Below are 16897 nucleotides of genomic sequence, written 5' to 3' on the forward strand. Positions count from 1 at the left end.
AAAGAATATTTTTATATATTTTTTTCAATTATATTTCTGTCAAAGAATAATTTACAGCTAATATTAAGAGGAATAAGATCAATCAAAATAATACAACATGTACAAAAATCATCACACTGTGCCCCTTCACCTTTACACTGTGCCCCTTCACCTTTACACTGTGCCCCTTCACCTTTACACTGTGCCCCTTCACCTTTACACTGTGCCCCTTCACCTTTACACTGTGCCCCTTCACCTTTACACTGTGCCCCTTCACCTTTACACTGTGCCTCATCACCTTTACACTGTGCCTCATCACGATCACACTGTGCCCCCTTCACCTCGACACTGCCCCTCTTCAGCCCCACACGCTGTCTGCCCCCTCTTCAGCCCCACACGCTGTCTGCCCCCTCTTCAGCCCCACACGCTGTCTGCCCCCTCTTCAGCCCCACACGCTGTCTGCCCCCCTCTCCAGCCCCACACGCTGTCTGCCCCCCTCTCCAGCCCCACACGCTGTCTGCCCCCCTCTCCAGCCCCACACGCTGTCTGCCCCCCTCTCCAGCCCCACACGCTGTCTGCCCCCCTCTCCAGCCCCACACGCTGTCTGCCCCCCTCTCCAGCCCCACACGCTGTCTGCCCCCCTCTCCAGCCCCACACGCTGTCTGCCCCCCTCTCCAGCCCCACACGCTGTCTGCCCCCCTCTCCAGCCCCACACGCTGTCTGCCCCCCTCTCCAGCCCCACACGCTGTCTGCCCCCCTCTCCAGCCCCACACGCTGTCTGCCCCCCTCTCCAGCCCCACACGCTGTCTGCCCCCCTCTCCAGCCCCACACGCTGTCTGCCCCCCTCTCCAGCCCCACACGCTGTCTGCCCCCCTCTCCATCATTTTTTTGCCCCTCCATTGCTGTTTCCTTTCACCTTCCCCTCCGTTTCTTTACTTACCATACTTGCCCTTCTTTCTTCTATTTCTTCTGTCTTCTCTTCTATCTTCTTACCAATGCAGCGGTGCCCGGGACCCTGCATCCTCCTCTCTCCTGCCACTTCTCACTGAATTTTTCGGGCGACGCCGGATTGGTAAGTTGTTTTTTGATTTTTGTTTGTCCCCTGGCCGCTGCACCCCTGCGCCGAGGTACTGCTGGGAGCCACGGTGCACACTTTGGGAACTGCTGTGTTACACCCTTAAGAAGTATGTGACAACTCTGTAGGGCTTAAATTCTAAGAATGACTTCTAGGATTAATTGTTAATAGAGAATAAGCAGTCGACTGGTTTATAAACCAAAGATCTGAACTATGTCTCTCTCTCTATTACTTTACACAAATTTCTGTATACATATAAAGCATAATATTCACTAACACTCTACTATGTCTAATTTGATTGTAGATCATTCTTTCTATGGAAGCTTGGTATAAATATCATGTCTTAGGCATTTATTGCACTGTTCTGAACCATCCGGCTGACTTAGTGGTTGAGAATGGACAAAAACAGCACTTCTGTGAGAGAGAGGATAATACATCTCACCCTGGAGATCATCTGCCTGCTGACCGGAGAGGTGAGTAACCCTGTGATATCACTGTTATCTGTAGTAATATAACAGGATATGACCGGAGAGGTGAGGGAGTCTGTGACATCACTGTTATCTGTAGTAATATAACAGGGATATGACTGGAGAGGTGAGGGAGTCTGTGACATCACTGTTATCTGTAGTAATATAACAGGATATGACTGGAGAGGTGAGGGAGTCTGTGACATCACTGTTATCTGTAGTAATATAACAGGATATGACTGGAGAGGTGAGGGGGTCTGTGACATCACTGTTATCTGTAGTAATATAACAGGGATATGACTGGAGAGGTGAGGGAGTCTGTGATATCACTGTTATCTGTAGTAATATAACAGGGATATGACTGGAGAGGTGAGGGAGTCTGTGACATCACTGTTATCTGTAGTAATATAACAGGGATATGACTGGAGAGGTGAGGGAGTCTGTGACATCACTGTTATCTGTAGTAATATAACAGGATATGGCTGGAGAGGTGAGGGAGTCTGTGACATCACTGGTATCTGTAGTAATATAACAGGGATATGACTGGAGAGGTGAGGGAGTCTGTGACATCACTGTTATCTGTAGTAATATAACAGGGATATGACTGGAGAGGTGAGGGAGTCTGTGACATCACTGTTATCTGTAGTAATATAACAGGGATATGACTGGAGAGGTGAGGGAGTCTGTGACATCACTGTTATCTGTAGTAATATAACAGGATATGACTGGAGAGGTGAGGGAGTCTGTGACATCACTGTTATCTGTAGTAATATAACAGGATATGACTGGAGAGGTGAGGGAGTCTGTGACATCACTGTTATCTGTAGTAATATAACAGGATATGACTGGAGAGGTGAGGGAGTCTGTGACATCACTGTTATCTGTAGTAATATAACAGGGATATGACTGGAGAGGTGAGGGAGTCTGTGACATCACTGTTATCTGTAGTAATATAACAGGATATGACTGGAGAGGTGAGGGAGTCTGTGACATCACTGTTATCTGTAGTAATATAACAGGGATATGACTGGAGAGGTGAGGGAGTCTGTGACATCACTGTTATCTGTAGTAATATAACAGGATATTACTAGAGAGGTGAGGGAGTCTGTGACATCACTGTTATCTGTAGTAATATAACAGGATATGACTGGAGAGGTGAGGGAGTCTGTGACATCACTGTTATCTGTAGTAATATAACAGGATATGACTGGAGAGGTGAGGGAGTCTGTGACATCACTGTTATCTGTAGTAATATAACAGGATATGACTGGAGAGGTGAGGGAGTCTGTGACATCACTGTTATCTGTAGTAATATAACAGGATATGACTGGAGAGGTGAGGGAGTCTGTGACATCACTGTTATCTGTAGTAATATAACAGGATATGACTGGAGAGGTGAGGGAGTCTGTGACATCACTGTTATCTGTAGTAATATAACAGGATATGACTGGAGAGGTGAGGGAGTCTGACATCACTGTTATCTGTAGTAATATAACAGGATATGACTGGAGAGATGAGGGAGTCTGTGACATCACTGTTATCTGTAGTAATATAACAGGATATGACTGGAGAGGTGAGGGAGTCTGTGACATCACTGTTATCTGTAGTAATATAACAGGGATATGACTGGAGAGGTGAGGGAGTCTGTGACATCACTGTTATCTGTAGTAATATAACAGGGATATAACTGGAGAGGGGAGGGAGTCTGTGACATCACTGTTATCTGTAGTAATATAACAGGATATGACTGGAGAGGTGAGGGAGTCTGTGACATCACTGTTACCTGTAGTAATATAACAGGATATGACTGGAGAGGTGAGGGAGTCTGTGACATCACTGTTATCTGTAGTAATATAACAGGATATGGCTGGAGAGGTGAGGAGTCTGTGACATCACTGTTATCTGTAGTAATATAACAGGATATGACTGGAGAGGTGAGGGAGCCTGTGACATCACTGTTATCTGTAGTAATATAACAGGGATATGACTGGAGAGGTGAGGAGTCTGTGACATCACTGTTATCTGTAGTAATATAACAGGGATATGACTGGAGAGGTGAGGGAGTCTGTGACATCACTGTTATCTGTAGTAATATAACAGGATATGACTGGAGAGGTGAGGAGTCTGTGACATCACTGTTATCTGTAGTAATATAACAGGATATGACTGGAGAGGTGAGGGAGTCTGTGACATCACTGTTATCTGTAGTAATATAACAGGGATATGACTGGAGAGGTGAGTAACCCTGTGACATCACTGTTATCTGTAGTAATATAACAGGATATGACCGGAGAGGTGAGGGAGTCTGTGACATCACTGTTATCTGTAGTAATATAACAGGATATGACTGGAGAGGTGAGGGAGTCTGTGACATCACTGTTATCTGTAGTAATATTTAGTAAAATGTAGTCCTCCGCTCTATACTCAATGCGGCTGCAAGACTCATCTTCCTTTCACGCCGCTCCTCCTCTGCCTCCCCTCTCTGCCTTGCCTTACACTGGCTCCCCTTCCCCTACAGAATCCTTTTCAACTCCTTACCACCACGTACAAGGCTCTCTCTCAGTCTACGGCCCCTTACATCTTTAACCTCATCTCCATTCACACTCCTGCCCGCTCCCTACGCTCAGCTAATGACCGCCGCCTCTCCTCCACTCTTATCACCACTTCCCACTCCAGAATCCAAGACTTCTCCCGTGCCGCCCCCCTCCACTGGAACGACCTCCCTCGCTCCATCCGTCTCTCTCCTAATCTGTGCTCCTTCAAACGAGCACTCAAAACTCACCTGTTCCTTAAAGCCTACCAACCTTCTACCTAACCCGCATCTCCTCCAAACGTTCTACTCTCTCTCCTCCCGGTCCCTCTCCCCACACTTCAAATTCCTCCAATTGTGTCTGTTCGTTCACCCACCCTTAGGATGTAAGCTCGAATGAGCAGGGCCTTCTTCCCTCTTGTCTCCACACCTGTTCTTCTACTTCGCCTCTACTGCATTGACCTAACTGGAGTTTCTGAAGCATTGGTATTTTTGTTTATTGTTCTGTATTGTTATACCCTGTATAGTCTACTGTTTGCTTTGTGTACGGCGCTGCGGAAATCTTGTGGCGCCTAACAAATAAATGATAATAATAATAATAATAATATAACAGGATATGACTGGAGAGGTGAAGGAGTCTGTGACATCACTGTTATCTGTAGTAATATAACAGGATATAACTGGAGAGGTGAGGGAGTCTGTGACATCACTGTTATCTGTAGTAATATAACAGGATATGACTGGAGAGGTGAAGGAGTCTGTGACATCACTGTTATCTGTAGTAATATAACAGGATATGACTGAGAGGTGAGGGAGTCTGTGACATCACTGTTATCTGTAGTAATATAACAGGGATATGACTGGAGAGGTGAGGGAGTCTGTGACATCACTGTTATCTGTAGTAATATAACAGGATATGACTGGAGAGGTGAGGGAGTCTGTGACATCACTGTTATCTGTAGTAATATAACAGGGATATGACTGGAGAGGTGAGGGAGTCTGTGACATCACTGTTATCTGTAGTAATATAACAGGATATGACTGGAGAGGTGAGGGAGTCTGTGACATCACTGTTATCTGTAGTAATATAACAGGATATGACTGGAGAGGTGAGGGAGTCTGTGACATCACTGTTATCTGTAGTAATAAAACAGGGATATGACCGGAGAGGTGAGGAGTCTGTGACATCACTGTTATCTGTAGTAATATAACAGGGATATGACTGGAGAGGTGAGGGAGTCTGTGACATCACTGTTATCTGTAGTAATATAACAGGATATGACTGGAGAGGTGAGGGAGTCTGTGACATCACCGTTATCTGTAGTAATATAACAGGATATGACTGGAGAGGTGAGGGAGTCTGTGACATCACTGTTATCTGTAGTAATATAACAGGATATGACTGGAGAGGTGAGGGAGTCTGTGACATCACTGTTATCTGTAGTAATATAACAGGGATATGACTGGAGAGGTGAGGGAGTCTGTGACATCACTGTTATCTGTAGTAATATAACAGGGATATGACTGGGGAGGTGAGGGAGTCTGTGACAGCACTGTTATCTGTAGTAATATAACAGGGATATGACTGGAGAGGTGAGGGAGTCTGTGACATCACTGTTATCTGTAGTAATATAACAGGATATGACTGGAGAGGTGAGGGAGTCTGTGACATCACTGGTATCTGTAGTAATATAACGGGGATATGACTGGAGAGGTGAGGGAGTCTGTGACATCACTGTTATCTGTAGTAATATAACAGGATATGACTGGAGAGGTGAGGGAGTCTGTGACATCACCGTTATCTGTAGTAATATAACAGGATATGACTGGAGAGGTGAGGGAGTCTGTGACATCACTGTTATCTGTAGTAATATAACAGGGATATGACTGGAGAGGTGAGGGAGTCTGTGACAGCACTGTTATCTGTAGTAATATAACAGGATATGACTGGAGAGGTGAGGGAGTCTGTGACATCACTGTTATCTGTAGTAATATAACAGGATATGACTGGAGAGGTGAGGGAGTCTGTGACATCACTGTTATCTGTAGTAATATAACAGGATATGACTGGAGAGGTGAAGGAGTCTGTGACATCACTGTTATCTGTAGTAATATAACAGTGATATGACTGGAGAGGTGAGGGAGTCTGTGACATCACTGTTATCTGTAGTAATATAACAGGATATGACTGGAGAGGTGAAGGAGTCTGTGACATCACTGTTATCTGTAGTAATATAACAGGATATAACTGGAGAGGTGAGGGAGTCTGTGACATCACTGTTATCTGTAGTAATATAATAGGATATGACTGGAGAGGTGAGGGAGTCTGTGACATCACTGTTATCTGTAGTAATATAACAGGATATGACTGGAGAGCTGAGGGAGTCTGTGACATCACCGTTATCTGTAGTAATATAACAGGATATGACTGGAGAGGTGAGGGAGTCTGTGACATCACTGTTATCTGTAGTAATATAACAGGATATGACTGGAGAGGTGAGGGAGTCTGTGACATCACCGTTATCTGTAGTAATATAACAGGATATGACTGGAGAGGTGAGGGAGTCTGTGACATCACTGTTATCTGTAGTAATATAACAGGGATATGACTGGAGAGGTGAGGGAGTCTGTGACATCACTGTTATCTGTAGTAATATAACAGGATATGACTGGAGAGGTGAGGGAGTCTGTGACATCACTGTTATCTGTAGTAATATAACAGGGATATGACTGGAGAGGTGAGGAGTCTGTGACATCACTGTTATCTGTAGTAATATAACAGGGATATGACTGGGGAGGTGAGGGAGTCTGTGACATCACTGTTATCTGTAGTAATATAACAGGGATATGACTGGAGAGGTGAGGGAGTCTGTGACATCACTGTTATCTGTAGTAATATAACAGGATATGACAGGAGAGGTGAGGGAGTCTGTGACATCACTGTTATCTGTAGTAATATAACAGGATATGACTGGAGAGGTGAGGGAGTCTGTGATATCACTGTTATCTGTAGTAATATAACAGGGATATGACTGGAGAGGTGACGGAGTCTGTGACATCACTGTTATCTGTAGTAATATAACAGGGATATGACTGGAGAGGTGAGGGAGTCTGTGACATCACCGTTATCTGTAGTAATATAACAGGATATGACTGGAGAGGTGAGGGAGTCTGTGACATCACTGTTATCTGTAGTAATATAACAGGATATGACTGGAGAGGTGAGGAGTCTGTGACATCACTGTTATCTGTAGTAATATAACAGGGATATGACTGGAGAGGTGAGGGAGTCTGTGACATCACTGTTATCTGTAGTAATATAACAGGATATGACTGGAGAGGTGAGGGAGTCTGTGACATCACTGTTATCTGTAGTAATATAACAGGATATGACTGGAGAGGTGAGGGAGTCTGTGACATCACTGGTATCTGTAGTAATATAACAGGATATGACTGGAGAGGTGAGGGAGTCTGTGACATCACTGTTATCTGTAGTAATATAACAGGGATATGACTGGAGAGGTGAGGGAGTCTGTGACATCACTGTTATCTGTAGTAATATAACAGGATATGACTGGAGAGGTGAGGGAGTCTGTGACATCACTGGTATCTGTAGTAATATAACAGGGATATGACTGGAGAGGTGAGGGAGTCTGTGACATCACTGTTATCTGTAGTAATATAACAGGGATATGACTGGAGAGGTGAGGGAGTCTGTGACATCACTGTTATCTGTAGTAATATAACAGGATATGACTGGAGAGGTGAGGGAGTCTGTGACATCACTGTTATCTGTAGTAATATAACAGGATATGACTGGAGAGGTGAGGGAGTCTGTGATATCACTGTTATCTGTAGTAATATAACAGGGATATGACTGGAGAGGTGAGGGAGTCTGTGACATCACTGTTATCTGTAGTAATATAACAGGATATGACTGGAGAGGTGAGGGAGTCTGTGATATCACTGTTATCTGTAGTAATATAACAGGATATGACTGGAGAGGTGAAGGAGTCTGTGACATCACTGTTATCTGTAGTAATATAACAGGATATGACTGGAGAGGTGAAGGAGTCTGTGACATCACTGTTATCTGTAGTAATATAACAGGATATGACTGGAGAGGTGAGGGAGTCTGTGATATCACTGTTATCTGTAGTAATATAACAGGATATGACCGGAGAGATGAGGGAGTCTGTGACATCACTGTTATCTGTAGTAATATAACAGGATATGACTGGAGAGGTGAAGGAGTCTGTGACATCACTGTTATCTGTAGTAATATAACAGGATATGACTGGAGAGGTGAGGGAGTCTGTGACATCACTGTTATCTGTAGTAATATAACAGGGATATGACTGGAGAGGTGAAGGAGTCTGTGACATCACTGTTATCTGTAGTAATATAACAGGATATGACTGGAGAGGTGAAGGAGTCTGTGACATCACTGTTATCTGTAGTAATATAACAGGATATGACTGGAGAGGTGAGGGAGTCTGTGACATCACTGGTATCTGTAGTAATATAACAGGATATGACTGGAGAGGTGAGGGAGTCTGTGACATCACTGTTATCTGTAGTAATATAACAGGGATATGACTGGAGAGGTGAGGGAGTCTGTGACATCACTGTTATCTGTAGTAATATAACAGGATATGACTGGAGAGGTGAGGGAGTCTGTGACATCACTGTTATCTGTAGTAATATAACAGGATATGACTGTAGAGGTGAGGGAGTCTGTGACATCACTGTTATCTGTAGTAATATAACAGGATATGACTGGAGAGGTGAAGGAGTCTGTGACATCACTGTTATCTGTAGTAATATAACAGGATATGACTGGAGAGGTGAAGGAGTCTGTGACATCACTGTTATCTGTAGTAATATAACAGGATATGACTGGAGAGGTGAGGAGTCTGTGACATCACTGTTATCTGTAGTAATATAACAGGATATGACTGGAGTGGTGAAGGAGTCTGTGACATCACTGTTATCTGTAGTAATATAACAGGATATGACTGGAGAGGTGAGGAGTCTGTGACATCACTGTTATCTGTAGTAATATAACAGGATATGACTGGAGAGCTGAGGGAGTTTGTGACATCACCGTTATCTGTAGTAATATAACAGGATATGACTGGAGAGGTGAGGGAGTCTGTGACATCACTGTTATCTGTAGTAATATAACAGGGATATGACTGGAGAGGTGAGGGAGTCTGTGACATCACTGTTATCTGTAGTAATATAACAGGATATGACTGGAGAGGTGAGGGAGTCTGTGACATCACCGTTATCTGTAGTAATATAACAGGATATGACTGGAGAGGTGAGGGAGTCTGTGACATCACTGTAATCTGTAGTAATATAACAGGGATATGACTGGAGAGGTGAGGGAGTCTGTGACATCACTGGTATCTGTAGTAATATAACAGGATATGACTGGAGAGGTGAGGGAGTCTGTGACATCACTGTTATCTGTAGTAATATAACAGGGATATGACCGGAGAGGTGAGGGAGTCTGTGACATCACTGGTATCTGTAGTAATATAACAGGATATGACTGGAGAGGTGAGGGAGTCTGTGACATCACTGTTATCTGTAGTAATATAACAGGGATATGACTGGAGAGGTGAGGGAGTCTGTGACATCACTGTTATCTGTAGTAATATAACAGGATATGACTGGAGAGGTGAGGGAGTCTGTGACATCACTGTTATCTGTAGTAATATAACAGTGATATGACTGGAGAGGTGAAGGAGTCTGTGACATCACTGTTATCTGTAGTAATATAACAGGATATGACTGGAGAGGTGAGGGAGTCTGTGACATCACTGTTATCTGTAGTAATATAACAGGATATGACTGGAGAGGTGAAGGAGTCTGTGACATCACCGTTATCTGTAGTAATATAACAGGATATGACTGGAGAGGTGAGGGAGTCTGTGACATCACTGTTATCTGTAGTAATATAACAGGATATGACTGGAGAGGTGAGGGAGTCTGTGACATCACTGTTATCTGTAGTAATATAACAGGATATGACTGGAGAGCTGAGGGAGTCTGTGACATCACCGTTATCTGTAGTAATATAACAGGGATATGACTGGAGAGGTGAGGAGTCTGTGACATCACTGTTATCTGTAGTAATATAACAGGGATATGACTGGAGAGCTGAGGGAGTCTGTGACATCACTGTTATCTGTAGTAATATAACAGGGATATGACTGGAGAGGTGAGGGAGTCTGTGACATCACTGTTATCTGTAGTAATATAACAGGATATGACTGGAGAGGTGAGGGAGTCTGTGACATCACTGTTATCTGTAGTAATATAACAGGGATATGACTGGAGAGGTGAGGGAGTCTGTGACATCACTGTTATCTGTAGTAATATAACAGGATATGACCGGAGAGATGAGGGAGTCTGTGACATCACTGTTACCTGTAGTAATATAACAGGATATGACTGGAGAGGTGAGGGAGTCTGTGACATCACTGTTATCTGTAGTAATATAACAGGATATGACTGGAGAGGTGAGGGAGTCTGTGATATCACTGTTATCTGTAGTAATATAACAGGATATGACTGGAGAGGTGAAGGAGTCTGTGACATCACTGTTATCTGTAGTAATATAACAGGATATGACTGGAGAGGTGAGGGAGTCTGTGACATCACTGTTATCTGTAGTAATATAACAGGATATGACTGGAGAGGTGAGGGAGTCTGTGACATCACTGTTATCTGTAGTAATATAACAGGATATGACTGGAGAGGTGAGGGAGTCTGTGACATCACTGTTACCTGTAGTAATATAACAGGATATGACCGGAGAGATGAGGGAGTCTGTGACATCACTGTTATCTGTAGTAATATAACAGGGATATGACTGGAGAGGTGAGGGAGTCTGTGACATCACTGTTATCTGTAGTAATATAACAGGATATGACTGGAGAGGTGAGGGGGTCTGTGACATCACTGTTATCTGTAGTAATATAACAGGATATGACTGGAGAGCTGAGGGAGTCTGTGACATCACCGTTATCTGTAGTAATATAACAGGGATATGACTGGAGAGGTGAGGGAGTCTGTGACATCACTGTTATCTGTAGTAATATAACAGGATATGACCGGAGAGATGAGGGAGTCTGTGACATCACTGTTACCTGTAGTAATATAACAGGATATGACTGGAGAGGTGAGGGAGTCTGTGACATCACTGTTATCTGTAGTAATATAACAGGATATGACTGGAGAGGTGAGGGAGTCTGTGACATCACTGTTACCTGTAGTAATATAACAGGATATGACCGGAGAGATGAGGGAGTCTGTGACATCACTGTTATCTGTAGTAATATAACAGGGATATGACTGGAGAGGTGAGGGAGTCTGTGACATCACTGTTATCTGTAGTAATATAACAGGATATGACTGGAGAAGTGAGGGAGTCTGTGACATCACTGTTATCTGTAGTAATATAACAGGATATGACTGGAGAGGTGAGGGAGTCTGTGACATCACGGTTATCTGTAGTAATATAACGGATATGACTGGAGAGGTGAGGGAGTCTGTGACATCACTGTTATCTGTAGTAATATAACAGGATATGACTGGAGAGGTGAGGGAGTCTGTGACATCACTATTATCTGTAGTAATATAACAGGATATGACTGGAGAGGTGAGGGAGTCTGTGACATCACTGTTATCTGTAGTAATATAACAGGATATGACTGGAGAGGTGAGGGAGTCTGTGACATCACTGTTATCTGTAGTAATATAACAGGATATGACTGGAGAGGTGAGGGAGTCTGTGACATCACCGTTATCTGTAGTAATATAACAGGATATGACTGGAGAGGTGAGGGAGTCTGTGACATCACTGTTATCTGTAGTAATATAACAGGGATATGACTGGAGAGGTGAGTAACCCTGTGACATCACTGTTATCTGTAGTAATATAACAGGATATGACTGGAGAGGTGAGGGAGTCTGTGACATCACTGTTATCTGTAGTAATATAACAGGATATGACTGGAGAGGTGAGGGAGTCTGTGACATCACTGTTATCTGTAGTAATATAACAGGATATGACTGGAGAGGTGAGGAGTCTGTGACATCACTGTTATCTGTAGTAATATAACAGGATATGACTGGAGAGGTGAGGAGTCTGTGACATCACTGTTATCTGAGGGAGTTTGGTCACAGTGACATATTTCTTTTTACTGTTAATTAAACAGGGATCCGATGTTATAGAAATACTGGTCAGGTAATGAGACTCCTAGAACCGCTTCATGGGGTCTTCACCTATAGCTGCCCCGCTTGTTGTAGAATACAATATACCCGGTTACTTACAGGACTTAACTCGTCCTAGTAGGGGCTTATTACCTTCAGAGTATTTGGTTTGGTGGACAGGTCACACTGGGGACCAGCATTCACAGTATAGTAATAGTGGTAAGATGATAACACCGGGTTTCATGAGAAGGACCAATGGTGAGGTCAGACAAGCAGTGGTCAGCGGTCTAAACTGAATCGTAAGTTATCAGGGGTGAGGGGCAGAATCCAGGTAACTTGCTAACGCCAGGAGACAAGTCATGTTCAGCACACAGGACCAGACTAAACTATCACCAACACAGGTGGTTGGGAGATGGCTTAATAATGGGTGAGGGATCAATAAGATAGGCACTCCCATAATACTAAATCACTCTAAAAACTACTAAACACATGTTAATAACCTATAACAAGCAACAACCGGATAGACACTTGATATCTTTGGGTTGCACTGACAGTAAGGTGGCTCCCGTCACCACTGGTTCACTGGGCAACCAATTGAGCTGGCTGTATCTAACACCTGATTGGAGAGATTATGGGAATGTCACAGTGACATCCCTTGATTAATAAAACAGGGACATGCATTACATTAATATGGGAGATACTGGGGCAATAGATGGAGATATACTAAATGTTTTGGTTTATAGAGATCCTCAGGAATAATGAGATGATTTACACATTGGTAAAGGTGGTGGGTCCAGGAAGTGGATGTACTTGTGTCCAGAAAAGACAAGTTTGTATGGAGGATGTTTGTGTCCCTCTTTCTGTACAGTGATATTTATTAGTCTCTCAACACATAGAATTATAAAGCTGTGAAGAAGTCTGGCGAGCGCGAGACTCCCAGTAACCATCCCTGTGTGTCAGAAATATTCACCGACAGTCCCATCACGGTGCCTCCACCTCACTCTCTAATACATGAGAGGAACAATGACCAGAAGATCCTGGACCTCACCAACAAGATCATTCAGCTGCTGACTGGAGAGGTGACTGCTGGGAATGGGACATTATACAGTAACACCAGGGGATGTGTCTGGGTGATGACCATTGTGTGTGTCAGGGTCCTATAAAGTGGATGATGTCACTGTCTATCTCTCCATGCAGGAGGGGGAGTATTTAGAAGGAGACAAAGATTTCTACAAGGGTGTGTTGGTGGAGAAATGCCCTCTACTTTGCGAACAAAGAATGATAGATGAGGACAAAAACAAGATATCTGAGAGGATGTTAAACCTCTCCATGGAGATCGTCTACATGCTGACTGGAGAGGTGAGGGATTCTGGGAATGTCACAGTAACAGGGACCTGACTGGAGGAGTGAGGGATTCTGGGAATGTCACTGTATCAGGGACCTGACTGGAGGAGTAAGGGATTCTGGGAACCTCAGGGATTAGGTGGTGATTTCACTTTAATGCTGGGGAATTAACCAGTGAGCGGATGGACCAATGAAGAGAGATGTTTCTACAGAGTGTGTCTGTTTTTCTCTGTATGTTTAATAGTGTCTCTCAATATGTAGGGCTACATAGTTGTGAAGGAGTCTGGTGATAGTGAGACACCCGGCAGCCATCCCTGTGTGTCAGGAGGATTGAGCAGGACCCAGAGCCCCATCACGGTGCTTCCACCTCACTCACTGATACATGACAGAGACAATGACCAGAAGATCCTGGAACTGACCAACAAGATCATTCAGCTGCTGACCGGTACTGGCGAAGTGAGGAGACACAAGCGTCTATACAAGGATGTGATGATGGAGAATCACCAGCCCTTCTTATCTCTGGGTAAGGTGTGAAAGTTGGGATTGTGGGTGGGGTGGGGGCTATTTTATCACAGCAATAGGCTACTTGACAACTTCAAGGAAGCCAAACACTGGCGTGCCATGTTAAGCAAATAAAAATGTCCTCCCAATTCTCCGGTGTGGAAAAGACAGAAATGCTGGGCTTTGAGTGACAGTGGGTATCTTACCTCCCCTAAAGATACTCCCTGGCACACATTCCCAAACATTGTGCTCACACCACCTCACATCTCATCCTTTCACTTTCACCCACAATCTGGCCCGCGATTAATGGTGTATTAGGATGAGGATATTGTGAGGTTTGGGGTGGCACTTAGCATCTTACCAGTGTTGGAACACGTAACATCAACTCACTGGGGCTTATTCAAATATGTAAAGGGATTAAAATACAGAGCTTATTGCCAATATGTTTTCAGAAGAAATGTCAATTGTCAACGGTAGCAAGGGTGATCAGACTCTGACAGATTTCCTCTCGGTGTCAGGCAAATAGCGCTCTAGTGTCCGACAGAGGAACTAACCAATGTTTAAATAAACTCATGGCTAATACATCAAATAAATGCATAAAAATTCTGTAAAATAAACTTAAGTTGAATCCATTTTATAAGAAAGGAACACATTATTATTAAAAACACATTATTATTAAAAAAAGAACATAATCTACCAGGATGTAACCAAATGATTTGTGATTTAAGAATTTGTTGTAGACACATTGCTCTGCCATCCGCAGTACTTTCACCAACTTCCTCCTGATAAGAACTTCAAATCCAATCCTCGAAATGAAGAGAGGGCCCAAGCATTGTAACAAAGGACAATCCTTGTTGAGTTCTGTGTTTGCTATTTAAGGTCTTGGGAGTCTCTGACTAGTCTAGGAGACTAGGGCTCAGTCTAGGACCGGAGGGTGGTGAATGTCTTATCGGGAGCCCCGGGGAATCTCCATGGTGCCCAGTAGCCTCCAGCCATGTTATTACGCCTGCCGTTTATATGTCGCAGATAAAATTTGTCTAGCGCTAACCCTAATGGTGAACTGTTAGCGGGAGAAGGTCTCAGAAAGACTTGTTACGCTGTAAGGGGCACTGTCTGGTTGATGGAGAGCCCTACTAAACCCAGGGGCACGATACCTTGATGCTTGTGATTTGGAAAATCGTCTCTGAAGAGAGATTTATTTAGGGGCAGTAAAAACTGTTCACTTAGCTTTGCAAACAAACGCATTAATGTGGGAAGCAAAGCATAGCACCGGATCGTGACTATATATAGGTGCTCTATGACTTGTGCCAGCTTATTATCGGTGAAAGTTCAACTTTACTTAAACTTAGATTCACCTTGCGCATTCATGGTGCTCAACATAGAAGGGAAATATAAATATACACAGAAATATATTGATAAACTGACCCCTGCAACCAATCAAATTCTACTTCTCATTTATCTAATGCAGCTAGAATCTGATTGGTTGTTATGGGAAAAACGTCCACTTTTGTCTTTTAGGTTTGATAACTCTGCCCCGTCTTAAAATAGGTTTGTTAAATTGCTACTATCATATAGGAGTCAATGTAGGAAACTCCATAAAATACTCTCTAAAAACCTTTAGTAACTGGAGCGCTTCAGGGTACCTAGATTTGGTCCACGGTGGAGATTCCAAAGCACTCCTCTCAAGACCAGTTATTTCTACCCTAATCAGCCCTGACGTTTCATAGTTTAATATGTGATTACCACATACACCGGCAGGTGTTGGCAGAACCCAGCAGCAACGTCCATTCCAATGTTTATTTCATTCAGTTCTGCAGACCGACTCAAAATAAGTTGTGGTCCAAACATCTGTGAGATGTAATCATTGTGTCTTACAATGCAAACCTACCTCTAGATTTTGCGACATCCATATCTATCCAACATGGAGGTGACAAGTCCTCCAGCAACGTGTGAGGGTCCACAGCATATCAACGTACCATTGAGACATCCAGATGCACCATCACCAAGTGTTTCTTCTGTCTTGGGGGCAGATTAACGAAGTGGGTGAAACCCTAAAACAAACAGCTACACAGACAGATGCCCACATTCATGTTCTCAGTATTCTATGCTTTTCTGTATATCACTGGCAAAAACAAAATATTATAGAATTAACCTTATACTACTGAACACTGGGTTCTCCACCTTGAGCTTGTTTAGTAGCTTAAGGCTAGGTAAACACTGAAGAATTTTCCGACCCACGTGTTATCTCAAACGATTGTACCTACTACTGAAGGTCCGATCAGTCTGACGATTCATCCATACACACTGACACCATTTACCATCAGATCTGTGCTCTTCATCTGGTCCTTCATCTGGTCCTCTAGTCTTCAGAGGATGACAGCACAATATTCATTCATTCACTATTGTCACACTGATTAAAACCGTCTTGTTATAGCTATCCACATGTCCTAACGAATTTCGTTAGCTTTTGTGACTCTGAAACAAAACATTCTGTCTCAGAACGAACAAATGCATTAATCCTTCTACAACATTCTCTACATTTATTCACCGGGACATTCATTGCTAGCATCGGCTGAAAAGAGCCCGACTCTGTAAACTATGGAGATTGTGAGCATGATGAGTGCATACACACTACATGATTGGTCGGAAAATATTAAATAGAACGACTACCCAAATGACCCGACAATCGACACTTTGGAACGACTTTCGACCAACGTGTCACTATACACAGTAACCCGACTTCCGACTGAACGGTCGTATGTCGACCGTGCT

The 16897-nt window shown here is 43.5% G+C and overlaps 2 protein-coding genes across 7 annotated transcripts in view; one reads left to right on the top strand and one right to left on the bottom strand.

Moving 5' to 3' along the window:
* Positions 1-16897, top strand: part of LOC142160072 (uncharacterized) — a 1559230-nt gene that overhangs the window by 120486 nt on the left and 1421847 nt on the right. The window contains exons 1-2 of one of the 6 annotated variants that reach the window (XM_075214954.1): positions 1211-1527; positions 13177-13359. The exons of the other annotated variants lie outside the window; for them this stretch is intronic. Coding sequence (XP_075071055.1) covers positions 1450-1527; positions 13177-13359 — 261 coding nt within the window. The 5' untranslated portion in view covers positions 1211-1449. Of the gene's footprint in view, positions 1-1210; positions 1528-13176; positions 13360-16897 lie in introns of those variants that run through there. 6 annotated transcript variants of the gene reach the window in all.
* Positions 1-16897, bottom strand: part of LOC142160110 (uncharacterized) — a 178302-nt gene that overhangs the window by 24657 nt on the left and 136748 nt on the right. The gene's annotated exons all lie outside the window — the stretch shown is intronic.

Source organism: Mixophyes fleayi, chromosome 6 (genome assembly GCF_038048845.1).
Source record: "Mixophyes fleayi isolate aMixFle1 chromosome 6, aMixFle1.hap1, whole genome shotgun sequence".
Lineage (NCBI taxonomy): Eukaryota > Metazoa > Chordata > Amphibia > Anura > Limnodynastidae > Mixophyes > Mixophyes fleayi.